Genomic DNA, 22,410 nt, shown 5'->3' on the forward strand with positions numbered 1-22,410 from the left:
ACAACAAATGTTTTTTAAATGGAAAATCTGGATGTGCCATGGAGTTTTACAAATCCAGGTATTTAGGTGTATTTATGGAACTTGTTCTTTGGCTCCCTGTTTTTTAAAAATTACAGTGTAAAGTTCATGGAGATCTGGAACTTCATTCCTTCTACGAATGACTGCTCATGGAGTCTGGTAACATGCAAAAGTTTCAGTGTTTTCTACCATCCTTGTTGTTACCACCTCCTTCTTATCCTCCTTCTTCCTCATGTATAGAGACCATATAAGACAGTTTTCTGGACAATTCTGGTTTGTGCCTATAGCTTTGCATAATTATTATTATTATTCATTCCCCGAAGTGTCCTGGTTTAGATAATTTCATGGTCACAATGTTCATAACTGAACGTGTCAAGGGTGTTGTATTGCAGGTGCCCACTAGGTGTCAGCAGTGTGACCTCCAGAGAACAACCAGAGAGAGGATTTCATTACAAAAGTCAAATCAGAGCAAATAATTAAGTGTAGTTCAAGAGCTACCTGAAGCCTTGGTCATTCAAAACAAATGAGAGGACAGGGGGAGGAGAGAAGGAACAGGTGCAGATCAGGTAGCTCCTTCTTGGGATCTGATAGAGTGGGAAGGTTTCTTTTCCTCATTAGAAGGACTCCAATGATCTGTGGAATGAGCACTACAGTATCCTTTTAAATTTTCACCCACAGGACAAAGCCAGTATGCAGTGAAATGAGGAAATACCTTTAAGTGAAGAGATTTTTATTCCTTTCATAAATTGCTCAAGCCATGATTGGATGGAGGTCCTCCAGGTAGCTCCATGGACTTTAACAAGTCTATTGAATAACTGCGTTTGAGTTGGAAGCTGAGTTGCCTGAACACAAATGATTTAAAGAAGATTAGAAAGTGTCTACATACAGAGCTCAATAACACACTCGGAATCTTCTTGGGAGGACCCGCGGACTGTACCTATATTACTTTTGACCCAGGTGGATGCAGTCAGTCTCTAGAAGCCTCTCCGACTTCAGATGTGTGGCACACATCCACACAGGGGTGTAGGTGAGAGAAGCCCACAAGAATGGCTCTGCAGATGTTCATGACTTACAATCCTTGGAATTGTTTGCTACTGCTAGTGGCTCTTGAGTGTTCTGAAGCATCTTCTGATTTGAATGAATCTGCAAATTCCACTGCTCAGTATGCACCTAACGCTTGGTTTGCTGCTGCCAGCTCAGAGCCAGATGAAGGGATATCTGTTTTTGAACTGGATTATGACTATGTGCAAATTCCTTATGAGGTCACTCTCTGGATACTTCTAGCATCCCTTGCAAAAATAGGTAAGTCCTTAAACACCTGGTTTGGTGGGTTATTTTTTTACATAAGATAGTGAATGTGAAAATGCCTTATAGATAATGGGCTAAGAGGATTTTAACTGTTACTGCTATTACATTAAAAATTCTCTTCCCTTCAGTCAAGGGAAAGTCATAACTGCATTTTACTAAGCTATTTAATACTTTGAGATTGCGCTTTGAAATTTGAGAGCATACTTCTGGGTACTGGGCTGTGTTGGTTTCTTCTCTTTTCAGGGTGACAACCATGTGACATTGTTGACATGCAAAACTCTCAAATTCTATGCTTTAAAAGTATAGAGAATAAAGCACGTAGACCTGGGCATGATGCAAGGTGGAAATTTCAGGAAACACATAATGTTTCTTCTGTAAAATATTCTTGGCTGTGTAATTGTGGGCTTCATCAATGACCCCATTGTTTATTCTTTAAAAGTAGCGTGTGCTTCTTGCAAATTGACAGAAAGCAAAAAACAAGAAAACCATAGGCAACTTGTATTACTCAGTGATGGGATATCGGGGCATATAAGATTATATCTGTCAATAAAATATTAGTTTATACCTACCAAGTGGGGACAGTGAGGCACCTCTAGTTTCCTTTGTGAAATAAAGTGAATCCAGGTTAATAGATTAAATTCCAATCAAGGGATCTTTGTGTCAAAAACCAAAAAGGTGGCTGTACTCTGTGACTGTTTAATCCCTAACTGCACCCCCTTGTCTCTTTAAAACCAGCTTATTCTAAAGTGGAAAATTAATATAAGTATCTCAAATGCTAAGCACAATGCCTCCTTTACCTCAGCTATAAACTTTATGTCATTTGAGTATGTAGATTGCCTTATTGAGATAGAATCAATGAAACATTTTAATTCTTATTTATATGTGTATATTTTCTCTAGGATGGGTGTGTAATGTGGGTTGAGCCTTAAAGTCTGGCAGTTACCTTCTGTGTGCTCTGGCTATTCACTTAGCTCCCTCCCCGTGGGTGTGGGGACACGGGTATAGGTGTCCCTTTTAGACTCTCCTTTATAGTTGCTATTTATTTTGAGCTAGTAAAGTGTGAATATTAAATAGGAATTGTTAGTTTGAAGAAGTCTTGTGCAATTTACTTAGTGAATAAGTTACACAAAGGGTCTTACTATATTTTTAAGAGGTATACAAGTAAAAATGGCTTTCCAAATGGATAACATTCTCAGTTCAGAGCAGTCTAACATCTTTTGTGAAATCATATGGACACTGATTGTGTTCGAGGTGATCTTACTTGGTACTTGAGTTTTCCTTTTAAAACAATATGCTAGAGATTCTGTGTTCCCTGCTCCCCACTCCACAACCTGGCTTCGTCTTCACAGAAATGGCTCAGGTCGATGTGAGTACCAGGAAACTCATCCTGTCACTGACTAGCTAGCTGCTCTGTCTATCAGTAAACATCTAAATGCAGAAAGGCTGCATTTTGTCTTGGTTTTATATTTGTGTAAAACCTAGCTTGTTTTATAGAGGCATTGTATACACCCAGATTCATTTTGTCTAGGAGCGAAGAGCACTGTGAAAATACGATTATTCATAGAACTGTTGGTTTAAATGTTCTTGATTCTCATGATGTAATTTAACATACTTTAGAAAAAAAGAGTAGGATATCAGAACATGCTTATTCAAGTACAATTTCATATTTACTAGTCTTCAAGAATTTAGATTATTTTTATATTCCATATGGACATGAGGAGTGAGGAGATAAAAAGGCCATATTTATTGAATATAGACCATGTGCCAAGTACTGGGCTGGTAGTTTTATGTATAAGGGCTTATGTACTAGGGCCAAAATAATAATGATGATGATGATTTATAATTTTAACACAAGAAATTCATATGGGTTTTTAAAGATTATATTATAAAACATGAATCAGAATAAAATAATCATTATTATGATTCATTCTTTTATTCCTCATTCTATCAAGGTACATTTTCTGAGCACCCATGAAATATGTGGAAATGGCCATGGTCCCTGACCTCAAGGGACTTGGTCTAATGGGGAAGATAGGTTAACTTAGTACTTACTGCCCGTAGATACTCTGACAGAAAAACATCAAAACTCTACCCCAGTCCTTTTTAAAACACACAACTTTGCACTTATAAAACAAAGATAATGTAGAACAAAGATAATACAAAGCCACCTCAGACTTTGTGGTTTATCTTCTACTTCAGTTCCACATCTTAGATCATAGATGAATGTTCCTTGAATCTTTGGGAAGAACATAATTGCAGGGCATTCTTTGACTTTCAGACAGGACTTTTAATATTTGTTTCCATTGAAGCTCTAAGGACTGAAACTGTAAATTTTAAGTGATTGACGCTATTGTCCATCATGAAAGGGAGAAGTTTTAAAATATGAAAGGCATGTAGCATTTCCCTTTACAGGGCCCTACTTATGGATGTGTGGCCTCTTCCTGCTGCAATTGTGTAGAGAGCAGCTTGGCTTTAGGCAGGTGAATGTTGCATCCATTTCAGGAAACTGGATTCCTGGAAGCAGGGCCAAACTGGGGAGCCACAGGGCCTGAGAAAATCATGCTATGGGCCCTTCCACCTCTTTTATATATTAAAAAAAGTTAAGTTTGGTTAAAATAAGCACTAACTGAAGAAGAAGAAGGAAAAGGGTAAGGAGAAAGAGAAGAAGGAGGAGGTGGATAAGGAGAAGGAGGAAAAAAGAAGGAGAAGGAGGAAGAGAGTAAGAAGGAGCAGCAGGAGCTGGACGAAGAGAAGACGAAGAAGGAGGAGGAGAAATAGGAGAAGAAGAAAGAAGTAAAATAAAGAGGAGGAAGAGGAAATGCAGAAATAAGCAGTGATTAGAAAACGATGAGTTCAGTGCTCCAGAAGAGGTGCTTACACTGACCCTGAAGCCAGATGAAAGTGGGCATGGTATTCCTTGGTGATAATTATACCCTGTTGTGTTATTTTGCTTGCTTATAGTGAATGGAGAAGTTCAAAGCCATGGTCAGGGAAGCTCATATCATCTATGGATGGGTGAATCTAACAATTCCCAAGGAGACATTTGCTGGCTCCCCACGGCCTATGGCTGGACTTCCACCACCTTCCTTAGGTTTGAATTCAAGGTCTTCCATTATTTGTTTCAAAATCATTTTCCAAGTCCTCTCCTGACACTTTTCCCAATTCAAAGGTTGCTCCAGCCAGGTGGATCCCCTCAATGAATGTCAAAGATAGCTGGCTAGGCCATTTCTTCCTCTCTTCTTTCGCTCTTGATGTTCTCCCCACCTAAAATCTCTCCCATTCTTTTACCCAAATATGCAAATCCTCATCATTCTCCAACACCTTGTTCAATTTCTTCTCATGAAAAAAACTTCTCTGATAAACATTTAACTTTTTATTCATTCATTTATACACTTACAGATGCTTTCAGCAAATAGGCCAGCTGTTGTGGACAAGATACTGTGCTAAGCATTTGGGGAGATATGAAGATGTAAATCATTCTGCCTGAGTCTGGGGAGTTTCCACATTAGTAGGAGACATGAATCATGCACAAAAAAATAGTAGACAGGGATTATTGTTACTAGACAGAGTCAGATAACATGTTTTATTATTATAATTCAGAGGGAGAAATGAACTCAGGAAGAAGCTAAGGAAAGCTAAGCCTCAAAAGATGAGCAGGACTTAAAGGCACCAAGGAAAATGACAATCCAAGCAGTGACAATAGAATGAGAAGACAAGAAAGAGGCCTGCAGAGTGACAAGGCCCTTTGGCTCAATGCAGGTTACATAAAGACAGTGCAGAGTGTGTGGGAGATGGACTTGGAGAGAGCCCCATGGTGATCTGCTGAGCTCTGATCTCTCACCACGTTTGCTGATATGTTCAATATACCCTTCATTATATGCTTACATGTCATCTTCTTATTTGTTCATATCTTCTTTCTAAAACTTTATCAATAGTGGGAATTGCAGTTGTCCACCTCTTTGGTCTTACACCTGGCAGTACTTAACATAGTCTTTGCACAACTAATACCCTTGGTTTACAATTCAGAAGGTGCTTTGTGTGCCTTCAGAATCTTAGGTGGGAATTGAGACAATCAGAGACCCATGGTGTAGAAAAATCATCTGGCAGTAGAGTGTGGTGAGACTGGAGGTCAAGAAGACAATGCAATCATTAGGATGAGAAATGGGGAGATCCTAAATAAAGGCAGTGGCCAAAGAAATAGAGAGGAGAGGACAGATTTTAGATGTAGCAAATGAGAGTCATGACATAAGAAATAAATACAGAGATGATTGCATGAAGGGTCACTCATGAGAATGCGACCTGATTTCCCTCTTCAGTGGCTGACCAGATAGCAATGTCATTGGTTAAACACAGGAGACAAAATAAAGGACTTTTAATTTTTGTGTATGTGTTTGGTGAAGAGGGGAATGAGGTCCGGTAAGTTTGGAACAAGTTGAGGTTTTAGTGACTATGATAGATTCTGCATGAGCTTGAAAGCTGGGCTTGCACGAGTGCAAAAGTTTCACCCTCGTTTCTCCTTTTCCCTCATGCACCCTCGCAGGTCCTTGTAAGATGGGAAAACAGGAAGGAGGATGGGGGAGGGGGCAGCTGGCTGAGAATGATTCTGTGACCTGCACTGAGCTGGGCATGTTACCCACTGATCTTATTGCCGACCCTCATGACACTACCAGTTCCCCCTACAGATGGGACGCTGAGGCTGAGATGCCAGCCAGCTTATCCACGGTCCTGTCTGCTTGACTTTAAAAGACCTCAGGAACACCCAGACCGTTTCGTTTGCAAACACCTAACTGGGCTCTCCGCTGTTCCGCAGGCTTCCACCTCTACCACAGGCTGCCGGGCCTCATGCCAGAGAGCTGCCTCCTCATCCTGGTGGGGGCGCTGGTGGGCGGCATCATCTTCGGCACCGACCACAAATCGCCTCCGGTCATGGACTCCAGCATCTACTTCCTGTATCTCCTGCCACCCATCGTGCTGGAGGGCGGCTACTTCATGCCCACCCGGCCCTTCTTTGAGAACATCGGCTCCATCCTGTGGTGGGCAGTACTGGGGGCCCTGATCAACGCCTTGGGCATTGGCCTCTCCCTCTACCTCATCTGCCAGGTGAAGGCCTTTGGCCTGGACGACGTCAACCTGCTGCAGAACCTGCTGTTCGGCAGCCTGATCTCCGCCGTGGACCCCGTGGCCGTGCTGGCCGTGTTTGAGGAAGCGCGTGTGAATGAGCAGCTCTACATGATGATCTTTGGGGAGGCCCTGCTGAATGATGGCATTACTGTGGTGAGATGCCATGTGCCCGCCCGGCTTCCGGGGGAGATGAGGGTTCGGGGTGGGGCTGGGGACCGGAGGCTATGGAGAGGGCTCCAGTGTGGCTCAGTGCAGCAGGACAGGGATGAGCTTTAGCCCATGCGGTGTGGTCTGAGTTCTGGTGAATTTCCTTAGGATCTGCATTGCCTACGTAACGGTTCACTCACACTGCTTGTCATTCACAAACCAACTAGTTTCTTTAAAGAGTGGAAAAGGAGAGAGAAAGTGTCATTCTTGACTTAAATGTACTTTTTCACTTAGCAAACAGAAACTGTTGCTAATGGCCCTTCTGGGGTTTCACGACAGCTAAAGCAGAACCTGATGTTTTTATTTTCTCTCCATCATCAGACCTCACTCTCATTCCCTTTATATGCGTTTTTGTTTTGTTTTTAACATACCACATTAGATTAGGTTAAATAAAAGATAAGGGTCAGGGAAGAGATGACAACAGATTTGTGAAAATGTGTTAGTTTTTGTATCACTCAGTTACAGGACTTGTATGGAAAAAAGTGAATGAGGCATTTTTTGCTTATGAGTCTTTCTGGTGGGAAACTGAGAAGAATGTACAGGCTTGAGCAACACCCAGCATTAAGGCTCAGGGGATGTTTGTAGGCTGGAGCTGCTGGAATATTGAGAACTAGCCAGTCCCGTTGCTCAATTTCATTAATTACTACAAACTTTCAGCAGTTGTTAGACAAGAAGACTTTTATACATACTTTTATATACTTTTCTTATTTTTAAATTTCTATCACAGCACATAAGTAATACTAGAATACATTTTCACTGTAAGAATCAAACAGTACAAAACTATATAGCATGAAACACAAAATCTTCTGCTTGCCCTCACCTCCTCCTCTATGAAAGAGGCAACCACTTTTATCAGCTTGACCTTTTCCCTCCTGTATTTGTTATATGCATATATAACATTTTTGCAAATCTTTTATCATCTATGTGTGTGTGATCTGTATTTTTTAATATAAAGTGGGTGAATTTTATGTATTGCTTAGATATAACAAGTCTTTCCGTGTCTTGTTTTTGTTTTTTTTTTTTTTCTTTTTTTTTTGAGACAGAGTTTCACTCTTGTTGCCTAGGCTGGAGTGCAATGATGCAGCCTCGGCTCACTGCAACCGTGTCTGGACCTCTTTCTATGTCTTTTCAGCTATTGCATAGTATTGCATAAATTAAGTTTACAGTAACTTATTTAACAGTTTCCTGATGAATGGGTCATTCAGGTTGTTTCCAATGTTTCATTCTTACAAGCAATGTTGAAATGCATATTGAATATTCTTTTTTCTGCATTCCTGTCTCTTTGCATTCGTATTTTTATATGATGTTTTCTTAGAAGTGAAATTTCCAGTTTAAACAGTATGTACATTTAACAATTTAAAATGTGCTGCTGTTTTAATCAGCTCCTATCTGCCTCCTTGGTAAATGAGAGATTGTCACTCTAAGGTTATAGATGGCCAAACACATACACCCAACACTGGGCAGATGAGACTGACAACAGTTTATCAGTCACCTGTACTCACCGCCAAGGGGAGGAGGATGCCACATGCCCCGCAGGACCACACAGAGGCTGCACTTGAGAACGGAATGAACAACCAGGAGCTGCGGGAGGCAGGCTTTGTAGTAACAAGAGGGTGAGGTGCTCCCTGGTTCTCACAGGAGGAGGTGACTGAGTTGTTGGAATAATTTTGCAGGTTGGCAGGGACCTAAGACCTTCTACTCAGGAAGAAGCAGGAACTGTGCCTGGTACCCTTGATAAGGAGGGTGGTTTGGCTGGGGCACCTTATCCAGGGATCGGAGTGGGGAGGGAAACTTGCATGTAGACCAGCTGAGGTCCTCATAATTTTGCCAAATATCATGGCAGTACATAATATCAAACCTTAATTCCAGGCTCTGGACCACAGCTGTCAAGATTTTCCAGAAAGCCTTTATCAGCTTATACTTCCTTAGACAGTGTATTGCACCCATATTTTCTTATATCCTTGACAAGGGACATTGTTTCCTTAATGTTTTCTAATGTCATGAGCAGAAAGGATTTCTCATGTTTGTTTTAATTTGCATGATAATATTAAGCAACTTTTCAGCAACTGCAAATCATGACTCTGTCACATCCTGTGCATTGAAAGCTCATGTCCTTTCAGGGTTGACAAACTTAAAAAAATACAGGACACCAAGTTAAATTTAAATTTCAGATATACAACGAATACTTTTTTTAGTATAAGTATGTCATATCTCAATTTTTATATGCAAATGTTGCATCTTGCTCATTTTTCTTTGGGACCACTTGCTTAAAAAAAGATTTATAGAAATTCATTAAATCATCTTACCTTTAAACTTTTCAATGTCCCATAAAGACCAAATATTTTCTTCCATTCTATTATTTAAATTTGTTTAGATTATGGTATCTTTTACCCTATAGAAGTTCTAAACTTTTATATAGTGAAACCTACTAATGACTCTTTTTTGCTCCTGGGTTTCATATTTTGCTTCCAGAGATTGTGTCTAACCAAAAGACATGCAAACATTCTGTTTTTAATTTTTTTCCCATTTACAATTTACTAATTCATTTGACAAGCAAGATCTTTTTTGTAAAAACTTTATGCAAAAATAGTACAGAGAGGAAAAGTCCCCTTTGAGAAACAATCTGAGCTATACCCATGGATTTCCTAAGAGAAGGAGACCCATACATGAAGCCAGATGTCAAATCATTTATTCATAACGAGAATCCCTAACTTTTGAGGCAAGGCACTAGAATCATCAGGCTGGTGCATTCTACCCTTGAGGGCAAGCTTCACAAAAAGCCGCATTGTTAGGAAGCTGCCCGGGGAGCCTGGACTCCAGACTGTCATAGGATTCAGAGATTTCATTTCTCAGAGTCTGGTCCTTAGGCCATGTGTCTCAGCATCACACTGGTGGGACTGATGAGTCTTCGGATGTCCAGTCCCATTTCACACCCTCTGACCCAGACTGTCTGGAAGTTGAGCCTAGAAACCTGTGTTATTAAAACCTCAGATGACTGCTGAAGTTTGAGAACTATGGATTTATTGCCTTTAGGTTGAGAGAAGCTGATATATGTTGATATAAAATGATGATACCCCTAGAACAAGGACCGTATCCATCTCCCCAGACTGCACTGGATTAGTCTCTGAGATCCCCTTTCCCCAACTCATTCCCTCTATAAATACTGTCATACTTTCAGTTTTGTTACAAATGAGTAAGTGTCCTTGTCTGGGAATCCATTCCATCCCTTAAGGTAGCCCCTCTGACCCATGATGTGTCCATTTCCTAGTTCATCTCCCAGAGATAACCTTCTTTCACTCAGATCCAAGTTTTTTGGAGGTTATTTGGTTACTCTCACCCGCACTACTAACAATGTCCCGGAGGGTGTTCATCTGTGGCAAGACCAGGGACACCCCTTGGAAGTCCATTCTGAAGCAATTATTCAACCTCTCCTTCATAAATTATTACAGAAGTCAAGATACTACTGGATAAATACCATCTCTTTAATTTTCATAGCATATTCTTTATTCATCAAAAACTCAGATATAATCTACAAAAGTTCATACCAAGAAAGAGTCTTTATCAATTACCAAGGAAAGCATTTGACTCCTTCCTCGAGCTTGAGAATCTGACTTCCTCCTGAGTTGTCTCTAGATTTCACATGGAGAGCCAACTCCGGCTTGGTTTCTGGTTGGGGTTTCTTTGTTAGCAACATGTGTTTGACTTCCCCAAAGTTTAATTGCTTTGAGGGAGACATTTATAAGAATGATCATTTCAGGATAAAATTATAATTTTCAAGCGGCCGGAGTATCTGCTGAGGACACTGTTGTGACCTCTGCTGGGCAGAGCTGCTGTTGCGTTGGCTCCGTGGGGTTGTCCACATGTCAATCTTGGGCCACTCTGTGGTCACCCACAGCACAGTGAGTATTAAGTGTGCACTGGCACTGCTGGGTCCCTAAGTGAAACCAGAGAAGCCCCAGGGCCATATTTAGAACACAGCTGAAAAGGAACGGGTACTTGCTGCCGTCCAGTTGTATTTTGAGCTAACGGCCTTGACCTCACCCTTTCATTGAGGAAGGAGCCTTCTTGGGGGCAGCAGTCACAAGCATGCCTTTTCGGCAAGGAGGCTGAGTCATCCAGAAGGTGGTCTGTGATTGTGGGTTACATGTGACAACACTGCAGATCTTCATCCACGAAAGAGCTGCCTTCCCACCAAAGAGAAGGGGTTGCTCCCAACAGTCGAAATATTGATGAATCTGATTCTCCAGATCTCTTGTCCCACTTTTTTCTCCCTCTTGCTGAATATTTTAGGTTATGACACTAATCACCAGAACACACATACACTTCATGGTAGGCAAAAGGAGGGAGACAAAACCCAGATAGCTTTAGTGTCCTCACCCACCACTATACACAAATGGTTACAACGTGAGAAGATGGATACAAGAATTAGCTTGACCTTAGTAACTATCTCACCATGTACAGTATATATATATGTATATATATATATACACACACACAATATACACACAAACATACACATATATACATATATAATATATAGAAAAATATCTAATATATATTTATATATTAACATATTAGCATATATATTAACATCATGTTGTACAGCTTAAATATATACAATTTTTTATTTTAAAAAAAGAATGTTTCTAAAATTGCATAAACAATGTCCCTAGTTAAATCTCATGGTCAAAATCACAGCAGGAAGACAGGTGCATCTACTATGTCACTTTTGCATTTATCAGTGTTTTATTAAACCCTTTGCTTTTACTAAGAGGCATGACCAAGTGCCCTTACTTCATGAATGAAGACAATAAGGCAAAGGAGGTTAAAATAAACTGCACAAGGGCACACTGCCTGAACAATGACAGAGCAGACACGGGTGTGCACAGCTCTCCCTCCTCCCAAACTTTTTCCTTTTTTCCTTACCTTTTGAATTTTCCACTCATGAAACTTGGAGGGACAAGAGAGAACCCACGTGCTACCGATGAGGAGACTGGGCTCAAGTCCAGTGAGTGAAGCCAGTGTTCTTTCTGCAAAACAGTGTTGCTCAAGGCAACATTCTGATCCTGTTGTGCCTCTTCTTGCTGTAAAATTGGGATAATGACATTCTTCAGCTCATAGGATCAATGGAAAATTTATATTCAGCTCTTAGCAGAGTGAATGCCCAGACCGGAGTAAGCACTCAATGAATGCTGGCCATGACTTTGTATTGAAGCAGCTCCCAGACACTGTTTAGTGGTCGGCTCATTCTGAACAAGCAGCTGATTTTAAATATGGCACCACCTCACGGATGGGAGGGCAGATTGTTCTTAGATTTATAATCTGCCCTCATTTTCTTGGATCAGCTTGCTGGATAAGCACAAAGTGAGGCCACCAAGCTTTCTATCACCCCCAGCTCCTTATATCCTCTACCTCATCAGAGAGGTCAAAGGCCCAGACAGGCCAGGGCTGAGGCTGGAACCCAAGCAGCCTGACTCCAGGGTGTCTCTGCTCTTGACTGCCACCCGGTACTTCCCCTTTTCCTCATCCCTCTCTCCCCTCCTACTCTTGCTCCCTCCTCTGGTGACATCTTCCTGGCTCTGGATGCCATTCTCTAGGAGGACAGTGCGAGGGGAAGTGGAGCTAAATGTTCTGAGCACTGGGCCAGTCACCTTGATGGGTGCTTCATGCTGTTTTCCTTATTTAAGCCTCATGGCACCTTAGTGAGGTGGTGATAGTACACAGTGGTTAAGGACAGAGACCCCCTGGACCCAGACTGTCTACGTCCACATCTCTGTACTGACCCTTCTCGGTCCTTCAGGCCTCTTGGGTGACTTAGCAGATCGCCATGTGCCTAAGTTTCTTGACTGTTATTTTTGTTATAAAGACACAGACTCTCATAGAAGTCATTTATCTATTCATTGACTAGAGTTTATTCTATGCAGCTCAGTATCCCAGAGACAGAGTGAAAAGTCATACTCACTGCTTTGCCCAGGCAGCAATTCCCTTTGGGTGAGGCAATCAGTGGCAACAGTTTCTATCAGAGACCATTGACCTTTCATGCAGTATGCAGTTTGCAGTTTGCCCTCTATTTATTGTGGATTCTTGCTGCTAGCATTAGATCCTATATCTCCTGATCCCTCATGCTAGAATTCCTTTGCGCTCTTCTCTTCTCATCTGTCTGTCCCTGTAGCAACATAACTTTGCTGGCTAGTTGCCTGTTGGCTCTCTTAATTTCTCTCCATGCTGTTCCCTCCTGCAGTCACAGGACTCAGCATCTAGAATGGCGCATTGCAGAGGGGGTTGAGTCAAGGGCTCTAGTGGAAGAACGAATGCAGCAGAAAGAGTGAATAATGATAAGGCAGCAAGCAGTGGGGACTAGGAGAGGTGGGCAGGGGCCATTTTGGCCCTGGGGCTGGCCTGCTGCCCAGGTCTCTGTTTCCAGTGAAACTGAAGCCCTCTTTCCTCAAGCCCCCAAGAGGGAGCAAACTGGGGTGATTTTCCTCAAATTAACTGTCACCACCAAACTTCAGAGTTGCTTCCTGAGCCTAAACGCTAAGGGTGGGATAAAATCAGGGGCAGGCATGGGCAGAGGGAAGAGTCCCAGGGTCCTATCTCTCCTTCCCCACACCTTGTCATGCACGTGTCCTGCACCCCCACTGTCCTGGACACAGGGCACATGAGGGTGAACCACGTATCCAGCCTATTCATTTGAGGGCAAATTTTCCTTCATGATGCTTCCTGCTTTATATTTTCCTGCCTCAAAAGGGATCCTTACTCTATTACTTCCTATTCAAGAAGTAGTAAAGCACAGCCAAGAGCATGCATGGGAAGCCATATGCTTCATTGCAGGTCCTGCCTCCACTCCTTGCAAGCTGAGTGACTTCAGGTGAATCACTTACCCTCTCTAGGCCTCAGTTTCCTTTCTGTAATATGGAGATAGGATTGATGGAGGGTTAAAATGAATTGATACACGTAAAGCATTTACAATAGCACATGGCACAGAGTGAGCCCCTGTGTTTGGTGTTATTCATCCAAGTCCACCTGCATGAGTACGTCTGAGCCACAGAGCTCTCCTGACACCCTAATGATGCCACATCGTCGGGTCTGTCTATCTGAAAGTTGCAGTCTCAGCTTTTCCTACAGAAGAGCTGTATGTGCACTTGAACAGCATCTTGAGGGGAGAGGAGGCATCTTTTCCTTGTCTTCTTTATATTTCCTTTCATTTCATTCTGATTCCAAGGATGGGAGCCAAGAGGAGATAGCTTTACCAGGAGACAGTTTCCTCTGGCCAAGAATATAGGGAGCTCACTGTGTATGGGGGACATGGGCCTACAAGTTGCATGATCTTGGGACCCAATCCTTTTGTGCCTCAGTTTCCACATATGTAAGATGAGAATGATTAATCTGACTTCAAAGGGTGATTGTGAAGATGTTGTGAAATGAGACTCCGGATGCCTGGCACAGGGCAGGTGATACACAAATGTCCCCTTGCCCTTCCTGTGTGCCAGAGATGGGTCCACACAAGTACAACCATCTGCCGGCTGTCTGTCAGGCATAGAAATGGAGATTACGCCTAAACTTCAGGCAGAAAGGGCCATGCAGCCTTGATTGGTTGGCTTTGGGTGCCTGGGGAGCGAACGCCACAACCCTGCAAAGTCTCAGCAAGTGCCTTATCTGTGAGGCTCTCCCCTGGGGCTGCTTCTGACCTTCTGTTGGGAAGGGCAGGAGTCTGGTGCCCACCCAGCCCAGACATGGGTTCCAAAGGATTCAGGCATTTGCCTTCAAACATGCACTTTCAGCCAAAATATTTGGAGGTTTTCACGGTGAACTTCTCAGCTCACAGTTGGGGGGTGTGTGTGTGTGTGTGTGTGTGTGTGTGTCACAGGCAGAGGGAGAAGTAAACCGAGAGAGAGATAAACAGAGAGAGAGAGATGCAGCTACCACTATAGCTTGTGAGGAAGAGCTTGGACTTGCCTGGGGAGGTGGGAGGACCTGGGAGAAGTGAGGAGCAGATCAGTGCAAGTCCCAGTAAATGAAGGAGAGTGTTGCAGGGGGTGGAGGTTCACCAAATCTGACTCCTAACCTTTCACAACAGGCAACCCCTTTACTTCCTGCACTTGTGGAGTCTAAGCCGCAGACTCACCCTTTAAGGAGCAGCCTGAAGGGTGTGGGCTAATCCTTGGGAGGCATGCTAAAGCAGGACAGGGCTGGAGGGGCACTGTATTATTTCACTGCAACACCTCCCATTTGATTCATCAAACATTTGTTTGGTTCATTTTCTTCTGGCTAAATAAACAGAGTGGTTGAAGTTTGAATTGTACTAATTGGCTTTCAACTAGACTACACTGTGAGCTACCTAGGAGTGATTAGAACTCACTTCAGGTCACAGGCACAAGAAAAAAGAACAAAGCCTCTCTGGTTATCAAGTTGTCTTTTCTTTGTCAGGAGGTGGGGTTGAGAAGCTGTGGAAATGGATTTGGAGGAGAAACAGGGAGAAAAGCAATGTCTCTTTAGCTTTTTATGGAGTAATCAGAAAGAGTGCAGAAAAGCGCATGGGAGAAGTTCTCTCCCGCCAGCCTTGCTGAGTGCCTGGGATGCAAAAGCAAACAAGCTTCATCTCTTGCCTTTGAGGAACCACAGCTATGAACACATGACTTATTTCTTTTTGTTTATAAATTATTCCTTTTAACCATGGACCTGCTTGTTCTGTGTTTTATTAGAACCCTTTCTAGCCACAGAGAATTCCTAGGAGGTTGCATAATACATTAATAGAAATTCCTAAGTTGAGAGAAAAGCATAGAGCTTCAAGCACAGCCTGGGGACTTTCCTAGTCCTGTGGTTTTCAACAGCTGTCCCACCCCCAACAACACCCGTTCATGAATCCTTAAGGGTCTGTGGGTGTGTTGGGCTGCAGTGGGAAAAAAAAACATGCCCGGTGTCACGTGAAAAACCCCATGAGTTGGCTGTTTGGGAGGCGCTGGCTGACAAATAGTTTCCTTATAGCTTCCTCCATGGTTGCATAAATGGATGACATCCAGCAGAACCTGTTACACAGGCCTGGATGGGAGCACTAGATCCAGGCAATGGGTGAGGGAGGAAGCCATTGACCCTGCCTCCAGGCTGGGGTAATCCATACTTTCCTCCTTACTCCCCAGGACCAGCTTTGGTTGTTGGTGAGTAATAGGCTAATACCACCGAGAGAGCTGAGAGACCATGAAATCTAATTCCCTCTTTTTTTTTTTGAGACAGAGTCTCGCTCTGTCGCCCAGGCTGGAGTGCAGTGGTGCGATCTCGGCTCACTGTAAGCTCCACCTCCTGGGTTCACGCCATTCTCCTGCCTCAGCCTCCCGAGTAGCTGGGACTACAGGCGCCCGCCACCACGCCTGGCTAATTTTTTGTATTTTTAGTAGAGATGGGGTTTCACTGTGTTAGCCAGGATGGTCTCGATCTCCTGACCTCGTGATCTGCCCACCTCGGCCTCCCAAAGTGCTGGGATTACAGGCATGAGCCACCGTGCCCGGCCTGAAATCTAATTCCTTTATGTTAACAATTGAGTTCAGTAGTGTCTGGTGGAGCCAGAGGTCCCCTGAGTTTTAATCCTCCATCCATTTGTTTATCAAAAAATATTACTGAGCTACTACTTAGGGTCAGACACTGCTTGTTCCACTATGCCAGAGCAATCTCCCTCTCAGAGAAAGCAAATTACAAAGCTAGTCTTTAGTGAGTTTAAATCTATCAGTTACAACTGTTGCTTGCTTTTATGGTTAAAAGAGTTTTGAGGTTAAGTGGCTTTTAAACTACCTTTTGTATCATGCAGGTGAACTGACACTAGATGGTAAAAGATAGTCCTAAAGTCTTTGCTCCAAATTGATGTGGGGAGTGAAGGAGGAGAGGGATTTGCATAGACTGAGGGGTGGTAGACTCAGGCAGGTTCTTGGATGGCACCAGGGGTGAGGAACAGGTGTTGGTGGAGGAGAATGATAGTATTAGGTTGGTTTTTAATGGTTGAGTCTTAGAAACCTACAGGCAATTGAAAGAAATTGTTCAGTAGTTACAGAAATGAAAATCTAGAGCCTGGGCCACAGCTCAAACAAGATGCATGTTTGGAAGTCACTGGCAAGTAGGTGATAATTGCAGCTATGAACTATGGCGATCCTCCAACTTTCTTCAAATTCAGAAGAGTTTCAAACGTTTTAAATTGAAAAAGAATTCCTTAAAGAAATGTCATTGCTGTGCCCTAGGTCAATAAACAGGATTTACTGATACACATACTTTTCTCTCCTCCTCATTACATGTTCTGACATCCATTCAGTTCACCAGCTTGGCCTCTGTTCGCTGAACTTAGAAACAACGAATGTCCAGAAATCTCAACCCCATGAACATGGATGAACACCTTGTTTAACTTCCCTATCCTGGGCTTCAGGTCTTTTTTTCCCCTCATTTAGGAGTGAAGTGAACGAGCTTCCTCTCTTCTGCCTTTTACATTGTTATGTGAGCTTGCTAGGTAATTGCTGGTCTTCTTAGTTGGTTTCCTTTTGTGGTCAGAGAGTCAGAGAAGGTGGTTGCCAAGAAACTGCCCATGACAGAGTTTACTATGCCAGAGCTCCTTAATACAAGCTAGGAAATGAACTGGGTTCATCATTTAATTTTTTGAGTCAGGTTGTTGACTACAGGTCTTTATGATATTCTTTGCATTTTTCCATTATCCGGCATGCAGGAAAGATCATTTTTATTGTATTATGTTGTGACTCTTAACTTCCAATGTTTTTTTTTTTTTTTTTTTTTTTTTTTTTTTTTTTTACTTGACAGTAAAACAAATAAAGGGTCAGTAATTAGTTAGGCTTTTTGTTTTAAGAAACTGAGTTATGGCAAGCTCAAGCAGTGAAGATTAATTATAAAGATATGCAAGGCAATGAGGAAGACCTAGCCCTCTGTATTAGCCCTCTAGGGCTGCTGTAATAAAATAGCAGAGACTGGGGGGCTGAAACAACACGCTTTTGTTCTTTCATATTATGGAGGTTGGAAGTCCAAGAACAAGATGTGGGCAGGGTTGGTTTCTGTTGAGGCCTCATTCCTTGACTTGCAGGCAGCTACCTTCTTGCTTTGTCCTTATGTGGCCTTTCCTCTGTGTGACCCTCCCTAGTATCTCTTCATTTTCTTATAAGGACACCAATCATATTGGATTAAGGCCCCACCCTTATGATCTCATTTTAACTTAACGACCTCTTGAAAGATACTGTCTCTATATGCAGTCACATTATCAGGTACTGGCAGTTAAACTTCAACAATAAATTTGGAGAGGGTGGCATGATTCAACCCCTTAGCTGACTCCTCAGGAACCCAGGAATAATAAGTGCTTTATGATGAGGTGTCACAAAGGTTCATCTAGAACCAAGCTGCTTTTAGGAATTTCAGAAGCAAGAGTTCATAGATCTTTTACCATCAGGATGAACTTGATTATGCTGTGTAATAAGCATCTCTCCAAACCTAAATAGCCAAAAACAACAAAGGTCTATTTCTTACTTGTACTACTTGCCTTTTGCTAGCCAACAGGTGTCTCCCTTTATAATGGTTACTCAAGGTCTTTAGCTTATAGAGCAGTTACTATATTGAACATTGCTGGTCACTGTGCTGGAGGAAAGAGAGGTTTCTGGAGGGTCTCACCTCAGCAAGCAAATGCCCTATTCTGGAAATGACACATATCTCTTCTATTTGAAACTCTCTCTTGTAATTCTTTCTTGAGAAAAAAACAAACAAAAACTCTCAAACTCAAAAGTTGGCCAGGCATAATCACGTGGTGACAACCAACCTCAAAGAGACTAGAAGTGCAGTCCTACAAGGTTCCTAGAAGGGAAAGAAATATTGAATAAGCAGTACTAATAGCTATTACATTGTCATTTCAGAGCCTCATCAGGGATGCATTTGGTTGCTCGCTCACACTCCACTGCTTTTTCAATTGAATTTTTTTATTTCTCTTCCCATTTGTATTAATGCATTTTTTTTTCTTTTTTTTTTTTACTGTTAATGAAGAAATACCTGAGACTGGGTAATTTATAAAGAAAAAGAGGTTTCATGGACTCAAGTACCACATGGTTGGGGAGGCTTCACAGTCATGGCGGAAGGCGAAGGAGGAGCAAAGGCACGTTTTACATGGTAGCAAGCAAGAAAGCGTGTGCAGGGGAACTGCCATTTATAAAACCACCAGATCTCATGAGACTTATTCATTATCACAAGAACAGCATGAGAAAAACCCACCCTATGATTCAATTACCTCCCACCGGGTCCCTCCCGTGACAAGTAGGGATTATGGGAGCTGCAATTCAAGATGAGATTTGGGTGGGAACACAGCCAAATCATATTGTTTTACTGCTGTCCCCTCCCAAATCTCATGTCCTCACATTTCAAAACCAATCACGCCTTCCGAATAGTTCCCCAAAGTCTTAACTCATTTCAGCATTAACTCAGAAGTCCACAGTCCAAAGTCTCATCTGAGACAAGGCAAGTCCCTTCCACCTATGACCCTGTAAAATCAAAAGCAAGTTAGTTCCTTCCTAGATACAGTGGGGGTAAAGGCATTGGGTAAATGCACCTGTTCCAAATGGGAGAAATTGGCCAAAATGAAGGGGCTACAAGCCCCATGCAAGTCCAAAATCCAGAAGGGCAGTCAAATCTTAAAGCTCCAAAATGATCTCTTTGATTCCATGTGTCATATCCAGGTCATGCTAATGCAAGTAGGTTCCCATGGTCTTGGGCAGCTCTGCCCCTGTGACTTTGCAGGGTATAGCCCCCACCTCCCCCACCACCCCAGCTGCTTTCATGGGCTGGTGTTGAGGGTCTGTGGCTTTTCCAGGTACAAGCTGTCAGTGGATCTGCCATTCTGGGGTCTGGAGGCCTGTGGCCTTCTTCTCACAGCCCCACTAGGCAGGGCCCAAATGGGAAGTCTGCGTGGGGGCTCCAACTCCACATTTTCCTTCTGCACTGTCGTAGCTGAAGTTCTCCATAAGGGCCCTGCCCCTGCAGAAAACTTCAGCCTGGACATCCAGGCATTACCATACATTCTATGAAATCTAGGCAGAAGTTCCCAAAACTCAGTTCTTGACTTCTCTGCACCCACAGGCCCAACACCATGTGTATGCTGCCAAAGCTTGGAGCTTACAGCCTCTGAAGCAATGACCTGAGCAGTATTTTGGCCCGTTTTAGCCACAGCTGGATCTGAAGCAGCTGAGACACACTGCACCATGTCCTAAGGCTGCATAGAGCAGGGAGGCCCTGGCCTCAGTCCAGGAAACCATTTTTTCCCCCCTAGACCTCCAGCCATGTGATGGGAGGGACTGCTGTGAAGGTCTCTGATATGTTCTGGAGACCCTGGAGACATTTTTCATATTGTCTTGGTGATTAACATTTAGCTCCTTATTACTTGTGCAAATTTCTGCTGCAGGCTTGAATTTCTCCCCAGAAAATGTTTTTTTCTTTTTTACCTCATAGTCAGGCTGCAAATTTTCCAAATTTGTATGCTCGGCTTCCTCTTGGATGCTCTGCCTATTAGAAATTTCTTCTGCCAGGTACTGTAAATCATCTCTCTCAAGTTCAAAGTTCCACAGATTTCTAAAGCAGCAGCAAAATGCTACCAGTCTCTTTGCTAAAACATAAAAAGAGTTACCTTTATTCCACTTCCCAATGAGTTCTTCATCTCCATCTGAGACCACCTCAGCCTGAACTTTGTTGTCCATATCACTATCAGCATTTTGGCCAAAGCCATTCAACAAGTCTCTAGGAAGTTTCAAACTTTCTCATACGTGCTTGTCTTCTGAGCCTTCCAAGTCTCTTGGAAGTTCCAATCTTTCTTGTCTTCTTCTGAGCCCTCCAAATTGTTCCAAACTCTGCCTGTTACCCAGTTCCAAAGTCACTTTCACATTTTTGGGTATCCTTATAGTAGTACCCCACTCTACCTGTATCAATTTACTGTATTAGTCCATTTTCATGCTGCTATGAAGAAATACCCAAGACTGGGTAATTTATAAAGAGAAAGAGGTGTAATTGGCACACGGTTCCACATGACTGGGGAGGCCTCACAATTATGGCAGAAGGCAAAGGAGGAACAAAGGCACGTCTTACATGGTGGCAGGCAAGAGAGCATGTACAGGGAAACTGCCCTTTATAAAACCATCAGATCTTGTGAGAACTCACTCACTATCATGAGGACAGCATGGAGATAACCATCCCCATGATTCAATTACCTCCCACCATGTCACTCCCCTAACACATAGGGATTATGGGAACTACATTTCAAGATGAGATTTGGGTGGGGACACAGCCAAACCATATCACCACTCCAGTTAGCTTCCATATCATCCACTCAATTATCCTTTCCCTTCTCTTAGTTTCTATTTTTCAGTTTTTCTGTCCCACAGCTCATAGTTGTTCATGGTCCCTCATTGTCCCTTAATCTATCTCACTGTGTGATTGTCTTTCTCTAGTCATCCATTCCAAATCAATTATGTTTGTGACAGAAAAAACAGTTACCATAGCTGCAAGCTGGGCAGAGGGTTTCACCTCAGACTACTTCCCAGACCCCAGTCTATAGATAGACTTCTTGAGGGTCTGTCTACTCTCACCCTTGAGTAGAAAGTCCCCTGTTAAAAGTAATGTAGTCAAACAAGACTACCCCTTCCTCAGATGCTATGTCATAGAAGTTACCCTTACAGGGATCCATGTGCATGGTGGAGACCATAACTATCATGACTAGGAGGGTTGGTGGTCACAAAAAAATGCAATTAATTATGATTAGAGCCTCAGCTATCAGTGTCAAATGAATCCACAAGATTTAATATTATGACTACAAGGAGCCTTCTTACTTTGGTTCTTAAGGACAGTTAAAAGTCAATACACTTAATGAACTGACATGGCTATAAGGTTTTTTATTTTATATGAACTGGTATAATGTTAGCCAAAATTATACTGTAAAAAGTTAAGGATGTTACTGTAGAGCACCACTAAACATGATGCAAAAAATTTGGTCAATAGATAAAATTAATATAGAATTCTAAAAAGTATTCAATAAATAAAAATGAATGCAGGAAAAGACAACAAACCAGGAGTGAAGGAAGGGAAAAGAAAAAAACGTATAGTAATATGGTAGATCTAAATCTAACCATAACAATATTACATTAACTGTTAATGGACTAAACGCTCCAATTAAAAGCCAGAGATTAACAGAACTGATTATAAAGCAGGACTCAAATATATTCTATTTATAAGAAATGCAATTTAATTATAAAGACATAAATAAGGTGAAAGTAAATGGATGCACAAAGATAAACCAAGCAAACAATAAGCATAAGAATGTTGATTTGGCTATGTTAATATTAGTTAAAAGACATAAAGATAGAAAGTATTACAAAGATAAAGAAGGATCTATCATAATGATAAAAAAGCTGACTAATCAAGAATACCTAAAAATTGTACATGTATATCCACCTAATATCAGTGCAACAAAATACATGAATTAAAAATTGACAAATTGAAAGGCAGAAAATGACAATTCCATAATTTTAGTAGGAGATTCTAATAGCTTTCTCTTAGGAAATGATACTAAAATTAAGTAAAATATCAGCAAGGCATGGAGAATCTGAATATTACCAACTACCTTGCCCTAATTCCTATTCATAGAATATTATGCCCAACTACTGCAAACTCAACATTATTTTCAAGTGCTTATGGTATGCTTAATAAAAATGGTCATACATTTGACAACTAAAGAAGCCTCAATAACTT

At 42.1% G+C, this 22,410-nt stretch overlaps 1 protein-coding gene across 1 annotated transcript in view; it reads left to right on the top strand.

Moving 5' to 3' along the window:
* Nucleotides 1-1,064: 1,064 nt before the first annotated feature.
* Nucleotides 1,065-22,410, top strand: part of SLC9A4 (solute carrier family 9 member A4) — a 59,027-nt gene continuing 37,681 nt past the window's right edge. Inside the window, exons 1-2 of the mRNA XM_024242735.2 lie at nucleotides 1,065-1,320; nucleotides 6,137-6,600. Of these exons, the coding sequence (XP_024098503.2) occupies nucleotides 1,065-1,320; nucleotides 6,137-6,600 (720 nt within the window). The remainder of the gene's footprint in view (nucleotides 1,321-6,136; nucleotides 6,601-22,410) is intronic.

Source organism: Pongo abelii, chromosome 12, assembly GCF_028885655.2.
Source record: "Pongo abelii isolate AG06213 chromosome 12, NHGRI_mPonAbe1-v2.0_pri, whole genome shotgun sequence".
Taxonomy (NCBI): Eukaryota; Metazoa; Chordata; class Mammalia; order Primates; family Hominidae; genus Pongo; species Pongo abelii.